This window comes from Prionailurus viverrinus, chromosome D2 (assembly GCF_022837055.1).
Source record: "Prionailurus viverrinus isolate Anna chromosome D2, UM_Priviv_1.0, whole genome shotgun sequence".
Taxonomy (NCBI): domain Eukaryota; kingdom Metazoa; phylum Chordata; class Mammalia; order Carnivora; family Felidae; genus Prionailurus; species Prionailurus viverrinus.
In genome coordinates this window covers 48,387,918-48,403,356 of record NC_062571.1, presented here as the reverse complement: position 1 = coordinate 48,403,356, position 15,439 = coordinate 48,387,918, and the positions used below count along the sequence as shown (strand labels likewise).

The following is a 15,439-nucleotide window of genomic DNA, read 5'->3' as shown; positions in this document are numbered from 1 at the left end:
AACACTGTGAAATATTTATTTTTGTTTTGCAGTATTAAGCATGATTAAAACCAGGCCAGAAAAATACTAAGTATGCTGGGTAAGAAAGGTGTACTGTTTCATTATTTGCTTTTTCTAATTCAATTAAGACGATGAGCACGTAAGACAGCATCAATAACTCAAGGATGTAGCTGAAGAGTGAGATGTGATACCCTGCTCTACTGGCCTCCAAAGGCATTCAAGGGATCATCAAATATGTTGGACACCTTCTGTTCAGATCTTGGTTCGGGTGCTGCCTGTGAAGATCGACTTTTTGGTTTGGTTGTCTTAGCCTGGATACCAGAGGAGAAGATATCATCTTTAAAAAGAAAAAAAAAAAAAAAGAAGAAGAAAAGAAAAAGATTTGCTGAACAGGCAAGAAAATGGGTGCTTTTAAGACACAGCTACATAAATCATCAAATACTCAAGTCTGATAACAGTATGGGATACCAAGAACACTAAGAGCCAAGCCTCTTAGATACTGGTCCTGGCTTTGCTACTAATTAAGTTTTAGGACCACATACAAATCATAAGTTCTTGCAGATCACAATTTTCTCAACTACAAATGTATGCGTGTTCACATGGAGGACAGGAAAAAGGGAAGGATAACTGGAACTCCAATCCAGCCCCTGACTTTACGTGACATTATACCTACTTCTACATTCTCTTCCCACAAGGTTTTCAAAGGAAAGGGCAATACAAATAAGCAAAGGGAAATCCAACATAGGAGTCACCCTCTTTTAAAATAAATGCACCTATCTGAGACATGTCAATTCTAAGAATGTAAGTCTTTATGACTACATTCGTGTTCAGTTGTTTCACTGACTGTAGTGTTTTGTGACTCACCTGCAATGTTACTGCTAAGATTCCATCCTACAGAGATTTGAGCATGTTTACATAGAGATACGTAGACACAAATGTTAAAGGCCTGGCATTATTTGTAACAAAGATAACTTGGCAACAACCTAGATCACCTTCAATGTGCTAATGGCTAAACACAAAAGGATACTACACAACCACTAACAACAAGGAAGCAGATAGATCTCTATGTACTGGCATGGGAAGACAGTAAGTGACTAAAAGGACTGCAGAACAGATAAAATATATTCATATTTTGGAAAAAATAAGCATACCTTTCTACGTATGCAAAGCTGTATTATCATCACCACAGCTGAAAAGATATATACACCCAACACTCAACAATGGTGACCTCTAGGGATTGGTTTTCACATTTTACATTTTCCAAATAATACTAATCTATTACAACAGGTATGTATTACTTTTTCTGTAATTAAAAACAAACAAACAAAACGAAAAACAGCGAAGTCTCTTCTGCATCCCCTGTGGTGGGAAGCAGGTGGAGACACAGCACACAGCTTACTCCAGGACCAGGCCCCATGTGGCAGTGCAGCTGCTTTCTCCCAATTAACCCCAAGGTCTAGACCTGGGAGAGAGGGGGGAAGGAGGAGACAGTGTGCATTTGGCCTCAACTCAAGTCCTACCCATCAACACCAGACATATCATAAGCCCCACATTTGAGTTTAGGCATTTGGCTTGCCCAAATGAGCATGTTTACAAACACAGAAGATCTTTTGTGAGATGCTAAGTCTGAGTTATAACCTGCTTTCATGTATAGCACCACTTTCCTCCTGCACTGGCCCCCTCCATTCTCTGAATGACTGACACTCACTCCTCAGTTAGAACTCTGACTCAGACAAGTGCCCCACGCCTGAGGCAGCCACCTCAGCCAACTTCAGCATGTGGGGCAGTTTCTGAGCCTCCCTTCGTAACATCAGAATGTTCTGAGTTATCACAGATAATTGGCAGGGGGCACACTAATACAAAAGTTCAATTGTACTTAAGGTCAAAATCCGGGCTCCTTCAAATTCCTTGATGTCCATCAGAGCAAAAAGTTGTTTCACCAAAGTAACTAGTCCATTTACTTATCCATTCTCAGCCTAACTCAGGACTATACAGCAAGCCAAAGGAAACCCAGGGGGGAATGTTTTCCAGGAAAGGGCCGAAACAAAGGTAGGAGAAGTACCAAGTCCCTGAATGGCAATGACTCTCTGTGTCATGTGTAGAAAATCAAACTTACCCATATCATCATCAAATATAGACTTAGCTTCCACTTTCTTTTTGGACTTTTCTTTTGGTTTTACAGTTAGGTCAGCAAAGATATCAATGTTATCATCAAACAAGTTGGATTCAAATGTTCTTTCCTTCTCTCTTGCTTTTTGCGAGGGTTTAATTGCTTCTGTAGCAAATATATCATCCTTGTTGAGCCAAAACAGAAGTAAAACAATTTTAAATCAAGTGGTAGAAATACAAACTGCCACTATAGTTTGCAACAGCCATGTGACCTGCCCTCCCTGCCTGGAATGCCCCACTCCAGCTCTCTGCCTGGCCCAGTCCTTGTCTTTCTTCTAGCCCCAGCTCAAATGCCACCTCTGTAGAGAGGCTTTCTCTTCCAGTCCTTTCTTAAGGAGTGCCTCCTACCCTTTCCATCACTCTGTCTCACTGACCGGAGCTGTTTTCATTATGCCACTTAACATTATCTGAAAACATTTTATTTATCTGTTGCCCTGCCTGTATCCAATTCCCCTTACACACTGGTCCTAGTTCACTTTGTGTCTCTAGTACCCAGATGTTCAATAAACACCTGCTCAGAGAGTAGCACTTGAAGGCCTTACTGCCTGTACTCCAGCTAGGGCCTGTTTCCCCAAGAACCAGAGGCGAAACACTTAAGCTGCACTGATGCTGCTTTATATATGTCATAGAGCAGCATGCCAAGAAAGCTGACTGAAGCAACATGCTGATAAAAACTATGAAAATCAAGACTTGTATCAATGGCCATAGCCAGCCAAGAACCACCCCCACGTGAAACAAAACAAAAACCTACTTTTGAGTAAATTTCAGAGTAACTAATAAAAGATCCTAATTGTAAGTACTAAGCAAATAGGTAGCAAGCAGCAATGAAATGAGCTTATTGTAACCTATGGCTCAAATGAGCCAATCCGGGGTTTGTCTTAACACAGAAACAGGCCCAGAAAGTACTCTCATGTCCTTTTACCTCAAAAATATCTTGTGCTTTTGAGATGGCCTCCTGCTGACCGTTGGATTTGGACTCATTCTTCTTGCCTTTCTGATCTGTAAAGAGATCATCCTCATCTTCCAGGAGCGGGAAAGGATTTGTTTTCTTTGCTGGTTTTGGTTTAACAGACTGGAAGAGATCATCATCACTGCCTGCCTCACCTAGAGAGGGAAACATGGGGCTCTTCTCTTTACTTCCCCCTGTTGGGTTGGCCAGGCCATCTGCTGCCTTTGTCTTGGCTTTTCTTCTTCCCGTGGTCTGAGAGCCAGTGCCCTTGGAAAAGATATCTCCAGAATCAAAAATGTCATCCTCAAGAGGCTGACCCAGAGATTTCGCAAAGGGGCTTCTGTCTACTTCAGGTACAGGACCACCTGCCCAAGTTGGAGCGGCAGCTGCCTCAGCCTCCTCAGAGATGTCTTTTCTCCCAGCTGCCCTGGGCTGTGGTTGAGGGTCACCTGGTGAAATGTTGCCATCTGCCAAGCGTGCAATGGATCTTCTGGGGACACTCACATCCTCGGCCTCACCGGACTCCTGGGCAGCCAACCTCCGAGCCGCACGGGTCTGCGGTCTACGCTTCCCTTTCACTTTGACCCGACTCTGCAATGGCAAAAAACCCTGTGTTGATCTAACGATTAAAAAGAAGAACAAAAAGGTGTTCAAAGCTAACGTAGCAAATAATCAGTGACTCAAAATATTATAAGGTTGTCTGGTCTACCTCAATCCCTCAATCAAGATTATTATCCAAGACAGAGAAAGGATTATTTCCTAAAGATTTCCAAAGACGTTTAATAGCTACTCCAAGACTATGTTACTCTTAATCCTTCAGTGTTCCCCATGGAGTCTTTGCAGGGCAATTTCTGTTTAATTTCATACAAAAGGCTTCATCTGCTGCTGGAACCCTGAAAAGCAGGCATGTTGGTACTCTGTGTGCCACAACCCTTTCCGGCCCTTACTCTGCCCTTGGTTTACATGTGGGTCTCTTTCAAAACAAGAGAGAATTAGGGGGAATTCTAGTGCTAACCTTTACAAGAGGCTAGCCTACAATCAGGCTCCAAAACCAGGAAGATAAGAGACAATTCAAAGACAGGGAATCTAACGTGCTCTTCTCTTCAAGTCAACAAACACTAAATTTAAATGTTGAATATTTGACATAAAAAATGTGGCTTAGAAATCAGAACTTTTAATATAACCTCAAAACAGAAGTTACTCATTAGCAATAATACAGTATTTGTGATATTTTCCAAAATATACAATCAAGTAGTCTTAAGAAGGTACAAGCTTCTTTGGCCAAAGTACTTGGCTATGTTTACCTATTTCAAGGAAATTTCACAAATAATTTTATGAAGTAGCCAATGTAAACTTACCCTCCCCCTCACCAAAGGCTGACAAAAAATAGAACAAAAAGAAGGATATTTTATTTTTCACGAGGAAAAGAGTTTTGGAAACACTTAAAATGAATGTATTCACCAGAGTTATCTTAGGTGCTGTTGCTTACTGAGACATCAGCTAAGATTTTCTAGAGAAGGAAGACTAGGTAGAAAAAAGAGAACCAACTAAAATGAGAGCAAAACCTCGAAGAGTTCAGTCCATGCAGCACATACCCACAGTCCTGTGGAACAGGGTGACAGGACCATACCAGCTGGGAAGTAACTGCCATGGGATCTCAGAGAAGGGAGCCTAACACAAGAGGGCACCAGGGGAAATATCACAGAAGCAGTGAAGTTTGAGCAGTCTGTCGATGGGCAAGAGCACTGCTGACAGAGGTAGCAGCACAAGTTGCTGGCAGCAGTGGGTGGTTGTGTGTGTGTTCAAGGAATGGTGCCTGGTGTGACTGCAGCGTAGGCTGACGGTGTGGAGTGGTTGGTGGGCAAGGTGGAAGTTTCGGTTAGTGTGGATTGTAAGAGGCTTTAATAGCAAACCGAGGAGCCTGAATGTCCTCCTTTGGGCAGTAAGGAGCCAGCAGAGGAGGGACACGATCTGCTCTGTTTAGGCCTGCAGGTGGCAACGCAGGAGAGCCTGGAGACAGTGGGACTTCACTGTGGATACTGAGCAGAATGTAAAAGTAACAAATACGGGCAATGGAAAAGTGGACGCAGAATTAGGAAGGTGTAAGGAGGGTGGAGAGGCTGAAGGAAGGCTGAGGTGCCTCCTTCAAATGGTTAGTGGGAGGCAGCCTATGATTGTTTAACTGATGGACTAGTTAGAAATATACAAGTTATTCTGGATTTAAAAAAAAAAAAAGCAAGAAAGCAAGCAAAGGTGGCTTCATCACCTTATTTGCACTGTGTAAGGTGTCTGCCTGAGCTGGAAGATCAAAACTCACGCCGGCCTCCCCACTACTAGGAAGAGCGGGCATACTTTCCAGACCGTGGATCCTCTCGGGTTCAGATGAAGGAAAAGCCAATTCTGGCAAAACAGGTTTTACTCCAGAGATCTGGGGAGCCGCTGCAGGCAGCAAGGCTGCTGGATTAATCGCTAAATTTGCCTAAAAGAGAAAAATGACACTTACTCTGTATGTCTTCTTAAAACTCAGCAGTCTATGATTACTAGTGTAACACATGACAAGAGACGCGGTGTACATAATGTATAATACAACAGGAGAGAGAGAAATGCAGGGAAGTCTCCCGATCAAGTCTTAGAATTAAAATAGAGGATTATATACCTGTGCCCACCACTGGGACCAAAGAAAAGATGTTACAGACGCAGCACACAAGAAGCAACAACTAGAGGGTGGGGAAGAGATGCGAAAATGCCTGGCAACAGTTGACAAAAGTAAATATTCAAAAAAGTTTATAGATGCCACAAGGCAGGCAGTGAAGATTCCAGACACGTTATAATTACTTGTATTTTCCAGATCCGAGGGGATGGTTCTTTGGTTTTAAATGGAGCGGGACCTGGTGAGTCCTGTGTGAAATTACATTTGGTTAACAATCCATTAGGGAAATAGAAAGAAAAGTGTCTCTTGGATTACACTTATGTCTATTAAATTTGAGGGAAGGTGAAGCTGTCACTTTCTGTGATTCTAATTAGGGAAAGGCATTCAAATCTCTCCTGGGGCCTCAAAATCTTTCACTTATGCCTCTTCTTCTGCTGTGTGAGAGGAACGCTGGCAGACCGTAAATGGAGTAAAGGCAGACAAAGATCATGAATTAGATTCGTAAGAACCACAGGGTTATCAGAGTACCAAAATCTGACCAGTTGGCAAAATTACCATGCTGGTTATCCCACACAGCAAATGTCACAGAGCACACAGAAATTCACCCACAACCTAACACACTGAGGTTCTAGAAGCAAAGGAAGTTGAAACTTGGGACAAGTCACTGGAGACGTGCTATTCCCAGGGCTTTGTTTTCACAGCTCAGGACACTGAAGCCTCAGTGAGACATCCAGAGACAGCTGGAATCCAGAACCAGAACTCACTTTCCAGTCATGGCCTGTTCCCAGGAGGAGCTCCGGAGAGAAGACTGCTGAGAACAGAGACCTATCAGCAGTGACCTCAGAAGAGGTAACCAAGAAAATAGGGGAACCAAGGGGAACCAAGGAATTGGATACAATTTATGTTTAATTCTAATGTAATTCTACTCCAAGGTAGTCCAAAGGGAGAAATGGAGGTTCTAATGGGAAGAAGATTCTTCACCCTGTATTAACTCTACCTTGGAACTGAATTTGAAGGTCGTCCAAAAACAGTAATCACAAGTATAGCTTCATGAGACTGGAGTGTACAGTGAGAACAGATGAGGCAGCAGAGAAGTGTGTTTAAAACAAAACAAAACAAAACAAAACAAAACAAAACAAAACAAAAACACAGTAGGGGAGCCTGGCTGGCTCAGTTGGTAGAGAATACAAATCTTGATCGCTAGGTCATGAGTTCAAGCCCCACACTGGATGTAGAGCTTTACTTTAAAAATTTTTTTAATTAGAAAAAGAAATTTTTTTTAAAACCATACAATAAAGAGAGAGAAGTCATCCTAGCTGCTGTTTCCTCCCTAATCAAGAGAACTCTGAGTACCCTTGGGTATGCATGATGGAGTCCCTCTGTCCTGGGATACAAGCAAGAGCTGAAAGTCCTTAAGCAGTTCTAACCTGAGGTGTTTCCGGTTTCAATGTGCTTTTTTCTTTGATACCCTGCTGAGTGGATTCAGGATGTTTCTGGTTCTTGACAGAGGATACAGAGTGGTCTTTTTTCACTACCTTCTTCTTTTCTGAGATCTTCAAAAGAAAAAGAATACCAACCACCTGTCATCTATCTCAGAAATTTTAAAGAAAAGTCATAATACATAAAAACAATCTGGCTTCTGAGTTTTGGGTCATTTCTTGAATGAGAGTTGAACTAATACAACATTTGAACATTTCAACATTAGGTGAACTAATACAACTAATGCAGCATTTCAGAAATGGCATTCTAAAGACCGTGACCTTCTCGGGAGTTCCTGCTATGCTAAACAAAATAGAGAGTGCTTAACAAAATCTACTGGGGTGGAGACAAATGACACAAACAGGCTAACACTCAAATTTAAAGCTTTGCACCTGAAAGGCATGGGTATTTAGTCACCGTGTGGCATGCACTGGTCTTTCAATAACCAACTTAAAAACCAAACAAATCTGTAATACAGTAAGAGCTTGGGTTAGTTAATGCTTTAATGTTAATTAGGAAACATAAGATGAGGACACCACAAATGCTATCATCAGCGTGCCATTTGCCATTCCTTCACTGGTAAGCGCCAAAATTCTCTGCGTGTTTTCCTCTTATAAGTACACATTAATTTCCTTCCCAGAGGCCTTCCCCACACCCCAGTATTGAGAGCAAAAGGCTGATACCAAAGGCTGTGACTTGGCAGGGCTGAAAAGATCATCATCTTCATCATCCCCAAATAGGCTCCCATCACTTGGCTCTAGTAACTGGAATAGACAAAACTCAAATTCAATATTCAAAACAAAAGCAATTTACAAAAAGAGTTAGGTGAGCTATTGACTTATAATATTTAATACAGTAACAAAGTCATGATGTGAAGAACCTTTTGAAACTGACCCTGGTTTTCTTGGTGCCAGAGAAGAGGTCAACATCTGGATCATTGTCCTTCTGGAGCTTGTGACTAAAAAGGAGCTCTTCATCCTGAAAGACACCTGTGCTCTTTGGGCGAGTATCAGGATCAGGACCCTGGAAAAAAGAGGAGTTGTAAGGATTTACCTCAAGGAAATCACAGCTACAAACATGCAACTACAAAGATATCCCCTGCAGCTGTTTCCAATGACTACAGGCTGGACACAGCCTAAGTGCCAATCACAAAGGGAATGACACATTCACACAACACAAGGCTATGGAGCTACCAGAGATAGTGCGAAATACATTTGCAAATGCAGATCTGGAATACATTAACATATACATCATCTGGAAAGATCCTCCTTCAGCCTGTAACAAATGTCTGAACTTTTTATTTATAAAACAACCCATTAATTCCATAATGAGAAACATTTTAAGGGTGAAAACACAAAATCAAGTAAGTTTTCTCCATCTCATTTCCAAAGGGAAGAAGAGCAGCTCACTTAATACCAAAACCTACACAGTGGTCAAGTGTGTATCCCTAATCTGTCAGCGTCTTACTCTAAAGACCTGGCACAGGGATGATGAGCCAACCTTCTCCTATGCCCACCCACCTTCCATCCCACTATCTTCCAAACAAGTTATTTTTGTTTGATAGGGTAGCTGACATTTGAAAATTACTATTCACATTACTTGATTTGACACTGTAATATCCCAGACGTGACATTCTTAAATACTTCCCTATTTCTTCTTTACCTTTTTTTGCTTTTTTGTTTTTGTTATTTCCAGGGGGCCGATTCAGAAGAGCTCTTCTTTATGTTAAGTACAAGCTACTGTAACAGAGCAGTGGAAGGAATGCCCCGAGTCAGAGACCCAAGTCCTTGAAGGGGATTGATAGGGACAAAGGCTGGACACAAGGACGATGATAAGTAAGGTACACATTAAAAACCCGAGGACACAACATCCTGACCTTGTGGCTTGCAAGACCCTGGGGCTGACAGACCAAAGACCCACAAGTGCAGAACGCGCATTCTCCTCTTCCACCTCTGCCCAGGGTAACCCCTAGACTGGTCACAATGCTTTTGCTTTGCGGGTACAACCCCCCACCCCGACAATGGAGAAAGGCTGCCATGACCTTTCCTATACAATCTTTGAAGGGTCAAAAACCACCCCTCCCAACCTGTGGGAGGAGCTCCCCAAAGGACTGGAAGCAGCCTCCATTAGAGACTACCCCAGCTCCCAGCCCAGAGAGACCCTATAACATCCAATCTCAAAACAAACTGGGGACAGGCTTCACCTTACAGAACCTGCCCGCTCTCCCACCTTGAGAGTGTTTCCGCTTTCATAAATTCCTTCGTGCTACTTCCCTTCTGGCTGTTTTTATTTGAAAGCAGAGCCTCACATAAATCTTGTGTGGAATCCAAGAACAGAGACTTCCATTCACACAATGCAGACTCTCTCACCCATAACATTTAGTATCACGACCACAGATGAAACAAAAGAACCCTCACAACTGAGGAGATGTGTCACATTAAAAAGTCACTAATTATTATTACTGACTATACATAAAAACCCACAGCAACACAGTAACACAGTAGCTAAGTTTAAAAGTTTCATGACCATTGGGGCACCTGGGTGGCTCAGCTGGTTAAGCATCCAACTCTTGGTTTCAGCTCAAGGTCACAATCTCATGGTTCAGGCCCCACATCAAGCTCCACACTGGCAGTGTGGAGCCTGCTCGAGATTCTCTCTTTCCCTCTCCCTCTGCCTCCCCCACTCACTTTCTCTGTCTCTCTCAAAAAATGAAGAAACTTAAAAAGTAAACAAATACATAAAAATAAATAAATGAAAATTTTTTTAAAAACTTTCACGACCATGAAAATCACAGTACAAAATCACACAGAGTAAAAGACTGGAAGAAAATACAGCAAGTAATTCATATTCACTCTGTGTAGCTCTCGTTCATAAACAGGGTTATACTTCTACTGTAATAAAAAATAATAAAACATTTTTTTATAGAAATCAACATGGACCATTTCCTCAGTTCGGTTTACGAAAAGCACTGGCAATATGGCCTGGCACCTGTTTGGGTTTCTTTTTTTTTTAAATATCTCTACTGAGATAAAATTCATACACCATAAAATTCACCTAGTGTGTAATTCAGTGATTTTTAGTATATTCACAGAGTTGTGCAAACACCACCACCAGGTAAGTTTAGAACTTTCCCATTACCCCAAAAGAAACCCCAAACCTATTAGCAGTCACTCTGCATTCTCATCCATCCATTCCCCCAGACCCTGGCAACCACTTCTACTTTGTAGCTCTATGGATTTGCCAATTCAGGACATTCAAATAAATGGAATCATAAAATACGTAGTCCTTTATCACTGGTTTCTTTCTTTCAGCATGTTTTCAAGGTTCATCATGTTGTAGCATGTATTAGTAACTTATTCCTTTTATTGCCAAATAATATGCCATTTTGAATAGATACACTACATTGTTTATCCACTCATCAACTGATGGACTTTGAGTTCTTTCCATCTTCTGACTATAATAAATATAAATATATATATATATATATAATAAATATAAATAACGCTGTTAAGAACATTACATTCTAGTTGTGTGTGAATATGTCTTCATTACTCTTGGATATACCCAGGAGTGGAATTGCTGGGCCTTGTGGGGGACTCATGTTTAATAATTTCAGGAACTACCGAATTGTTTTCTGAAGTGGCTACACTAATTTACATTCCCAACAGCAACGCAGGAGGATTCTAGTTTCCCCACACCCTCACCCACATGTGGCCATTACAGAAAAAAATCAACAAGTGCTAGTGAAGATGAAGAGAAACCAGAACCCTCAATTCTTTAGTAACTCATATGACAGAACTGACCCCTTAAAATGAGATTCTTTAACCCTTTCAAAACCCTGAAACTTTATTGCTTTTTGCTCACCTTTCCCACTTCTTTCTTTGGAGCGTGGATGCTATTTTGATCTTCTGTTTTATCTTCTTCCTCATCAAATAAACTAAGAACAGTTTTGGTTCTACTTTTGGTTCCTTTGTCCAAGGGGGATGATGAAGAAAATAAATCAGAATGCTCAACCGACTCCTGAGTAGATATAGTCAAAGGTCCTCCCTGAAAATGGAAACAGTAAAAAAAAAATAAATAAATAAGTAACATCTAGAAATACAAATTCTACTGAGGGGCCTTCCCAACTCTTCATTAATTCAGTAACTGCGACATTTGCATGTTTCAGGGCACTATAGCTAATCACATTAACCCCAAGTAACAAAATACTAAGGTCAACTCTCAATCAGCTACTCCAACAGAGATTCTTACACAGGTAATTCACAGCCAAAGATGATTTTTCCAACCAGTTTAAAGTCACAGGTCCCTCCAGCCTATCAAGAGATATACATATTTACAACCCTGATCTACATCAGTTGCTCATGAGCTATAAATAACTTGCCAGTCACAATGAGAAAGAATGAAATATGGCCCTTTGTAGCAATGTAGACGGAACTGGAGAGTGTTATGCCAAGTGAAATAAACCATACAGAGAAAGACAGATACTATATGTTTTCACTCTTACGTGGATCCTAAGAAACTTAACAGGAACCCAGGGGGGGAGGAGAAGGAAAAAAAAAAGAGAGAGAGGTTGGAGTGGGAGAGAGCCAAAGCATAAGAGACTCTTAAAAAATGAGAACAGGGGCGCCTGGGTGGCTCAGTCGGTTAAGCGTCCGACTTCAGCTCAGGTCACGATCTTGCAGTCCGTGAGTTCGAGCCCCGCGTCGGGCTCTGGACTGATGGCTCAGAGCCTGGAGCCTGCTTCCGGTTCTGTATCTCCCTCTCTCTCTGACCCTCCCCCGTTCATGCTCTGCCTCTCTCTGTCTCAAAAATAAATAAGCATTAAAAAAAAAATTAAAAAAAAAAAATGAGAACAAACTGAGGGCTGATGGGGGGTGGGAGGGAGGGGAGGGTGGGTGATGGGTATTGAAGAGGGCGTCTTTTGGGATTAGCACTGGGTGTTGTATGGAAACCAATTTGACAATAAATTTCATATATTAAAAAAATAAATAAATAAATGTCAAAAAATACATTAAAGTTAAAAATAATAATAATAATAATAATAATAATAATAGGGGCGCCTGGGTGGCGCAGTCGGTTAAGCGTCCGACTTCAGCCAGGTCACGATCTCGCGGTCCGGGAGTTCGAGCCCCGCGTTGGGCTCTGGGCTGATGGCTCAGAGCCTGGAGCCTGTTTCCGATTCTGTGTCTCCCTCTCTCTGCCCCTCCCCCATTCATGCTCTGTCTCTCTCTGTCCCAAAAATAAATAAATGTTGAAAAAAAAAATAAAAAAAAAAAAAATAATAATAATAATAATTTTCCAGTCACAGAGAAAGCACAAATATCCATCACTAGGAGTGGATCATATTATTTCCTAGTATTTAATTAATACCTAAGTCCCAAGAAGAAACCTGACAAAATTACTTAAATTGTAGAAGGCTCACACTGTATTATGCAATTATAAGAATCACTAAAATGATCCTAAAATGTAGCATTTATTCATTCAACAAGTTCCACATTTCAAGTAAGATACCATTGATTTTAAGATCCACTATTACTCTATGAACCACTGAGAAAGAAAAAAAACAAGTCTAAAATATGCCACTGATTGTGAAATGCATCCTAATTTGAGTGGTTAAACTGTGAAAACTATGCTTGTTTGAAGAAATATGTAATTTATTTAAGTTTATTTATTTTGAGAGAGACAGAGATAGTGTGAATGGGGAAGGGGCAGAGAGAGGGGGGGGAGAGAGAGAGACAGAGAGAGAGAGAGAGAGAGAGAGAATCCCAAGCAGGTTCTGAGCTGCCAGTGTAGAGCCTGATGCGGGCCTTGAACCCATAAAGCTGCAAGATAATGACCTGAGCCAAAACCAAGACTTGAACACTTAACTGACTGAGCCACCCAGGCACCCCAGAAGAAATACATAATTTAAAAGTGCCTAGTATGGGGGTGCCTGGGTGGCTCAGTCGGTTAAGTGGTAACTCTTGATTTCGGCTCAGGTCATGATCTCACAGTTTGTGAGTGTGAGCCCCGTGTCGGGCTCTGCACTGACAGTATGGATTCTCTGCTTGGGAGAAGCAGAGATTCTTGGGATTCTCTCTCTCCTTCTCTCTGCCCCTCCCCTGCTCATGCTCTCCCTCTCTGTCTCAAAGTAAATAAAACTTAAAAAATAAATAAATAAAAATAAAAGTGCCTAGTATGTGTGAGGTAACATGCTAAGTACTACAGATATAATGATGAGCAAAAGAAACCTGGTCCCAATCCTCAAGGAGCTTACACTCAAGTCAGGGCCAGCAGTACAATAAGCAATTAGAATTCAAGTATGGAAGGGGCTATGACTGGGGTAACTTGGGCTACAGGAACAGAGAACAGGTCCACATAGAAACTACAGGTAGACAATGTCACAGTGTCTCAGGCACAAGTGAAAAATTTGTATCACTGCAGCTCTAAGGGGCCTCAACAGGAAAAGTATATACAATACTCTTCACACAGGTCCTGAAACAGAGGTTGAATGCGAATAGCTGAACACGCAGAGAACAGGAAAGGTTAGGAAAAAAAGAGGTGCACATCACTGACCTCCAGGTGCAGCCAGCAGCCTTTTCACAGGAGGAGATAACAGACCACCCAGGAGAAGAAAGCAAAGGTTTTAGCAGAGAGATAAATTTCACTTTGCTCTCTAATTCACAGCCAACATCCACTAAATGTAAAGGAATGGGAAACTAAAATCTTAAAACTGCCATTTTAATTCAAGTACAAGTGGAAGCAGGGATAACAGAAATGCTACAAAGAGAACAAGTCAGAAAGAGCAAACATGCAGAGAGAAAACCAAAATGAAAAACAAGATGTGGAAGAACACCCTGGAGAGAGAAAGGCAAAACGGACATGGGCACAAGACGACAAAAGAATGTAAAACAGGAGACACGCACATCACTGTGTGCACATTTGCCCAGAAAAGAGACCCAACAGCAAGAACGATGTTGAAGGTTTCCCTGAATGGAGGGATCCGATTTTCTTCTTCAGACTTTTCAGTATTTTCAAAATATTCAACAAAGTAGCCATTTATTTTCTGTGGTAGAAAAAGGTAAGGGTGTGTGCATTTGTGTGTGGGTGTGTCTGCATTTTACAAAACATGAGAAACAAACACCTCAGAATATAAATGCAAAAAAAAGAAGTCTACCTTTTCTGACTCCTCAACCAAATGAGTGCTCCCCACTGCTGATGAGTCTCTGCCACCATCAACCTTCTTATCCCCAGGTTTCACTCCGAATGGTGCCTCCTTTTCTTCGTCGCTGAACAGCAAAGGTGTTACTTCAGGGACAGTCTCTCTTTTCTACCAAAAGAAGAGCAAATGACATCCTTAAAAACAAAACTGTGGGGGTGCCTGGGTGGCTCAGTTGGTTGAGCATCCAACTCTTGATTTGGGCTCAGGTCATGATCCCAGGGCTGTGGGATCGAGCCTCACATTGGGATGTGTGCAGAGCGTGGAGCCTACTTAAGATTCTCTCTCTCCCACTGCCCTTTCCCCACTTGTGTGCTCGCTTGCTTGCTCTCTCTCTCTAATTAAAAAAAAAAAAAGTGTGCTTTACTAGCATGACAACATAAAGAACAGGTGAAACCACAATCTTCTTGAGGGAGTTAGTGCAATGTGGAGGGAGAGACAGTGCGGGACAGTGAAGGGGGCACAAACAGGGAGAAGCAATAAACGCCACCACCTCACTATAGACACAGCACTTCACAACTTCTACCATGGTAACGCCTGCACCTGTCTCCGTGTGTCCATTCACTTCACAGATACTGCTATTGATTAGAACCTTATGTCTGACTCCCAGATAACCACTAGTCTCTCCTCTCTGCCTCCGTCCTCCCATATTTCAGGTCAATGATGTCATCCAGAGCTGCCTCTGCTAAAAGAAAATACGCACCAGATTGCTTCATCTCCCACCCCAAAGCTGCACTATTTGCATTAAGTAAATGCTAAATGTGACTATCAACTAATACCTCATCTTCTCCCTTTGTTTACCTGCATCTTACCAATCTTCCCTATTCCTTTTCTTCTTTTAAGTTTATTTATTTTGAGAGAGAGAGCACAAGCAGATGAGGGGCAGAGAGAAAGAGAGGCAGAATCCCAAGCAGGCTCTCTGCCATCAACACAGAGCCTGATGCAGGGCTTGAACTCACAAACCGTGAGATCATGACCTGAGCCAAGATCAGGA

At 41.9% G+C, this 15,439-nt stretch overlaps 1 protein-coding gene across 6 annotated transcripts in view; it reads right to left on the bottom strand.

Moving 5' to 3' along the window:
* Nucleotides 1-15,439, bottom strand: part of WASHC2A (WASH complex subunit 2A) — a 61,377-nt gene continuing 45,938 nt past the window's right edge. The window contains exons 22-31 of one of the 6 annotated variants that reach the window (XM_047825265.1): nucleotides 14,404-14,556; nucleotides 11,112-11,294; nucleotides 8,142-8,270; nucleotides 7,931-8,011; nucleotides 7,196-7,321; nucleotides 5,954-6,016; nucleotides 5,385-5,597; nucleotides 3,092-3,709; nucleotides 2,117-2,294; nucleotides 1-337 (exon numbers count right to left, since the gene is read on the bottom strand). In XM_047825265.1, coding sequence (XP_047681221.1) covers nucleotides 198-337; nucleotides 2,117-2,294; nucleotides 3,092-3,709; nucleotides 5,385-5,597; nucleotides 5,954-6,016; nucleotides 7,196-7,321; nucleotides 7,931-8,011; nucleotides 8,142-8,270; nucleotides 11,112-11,294; nucleotides 14,404-14,556 — 1,884 coding nt within the window. In that variant the 3' untranslated portion in view covers nucleotides 1-197. The other 5 variants (XM_047825262.1, XM_047825263.1, XM_047825266.1 and 2 more) reach the window with 5 other exon arrangements.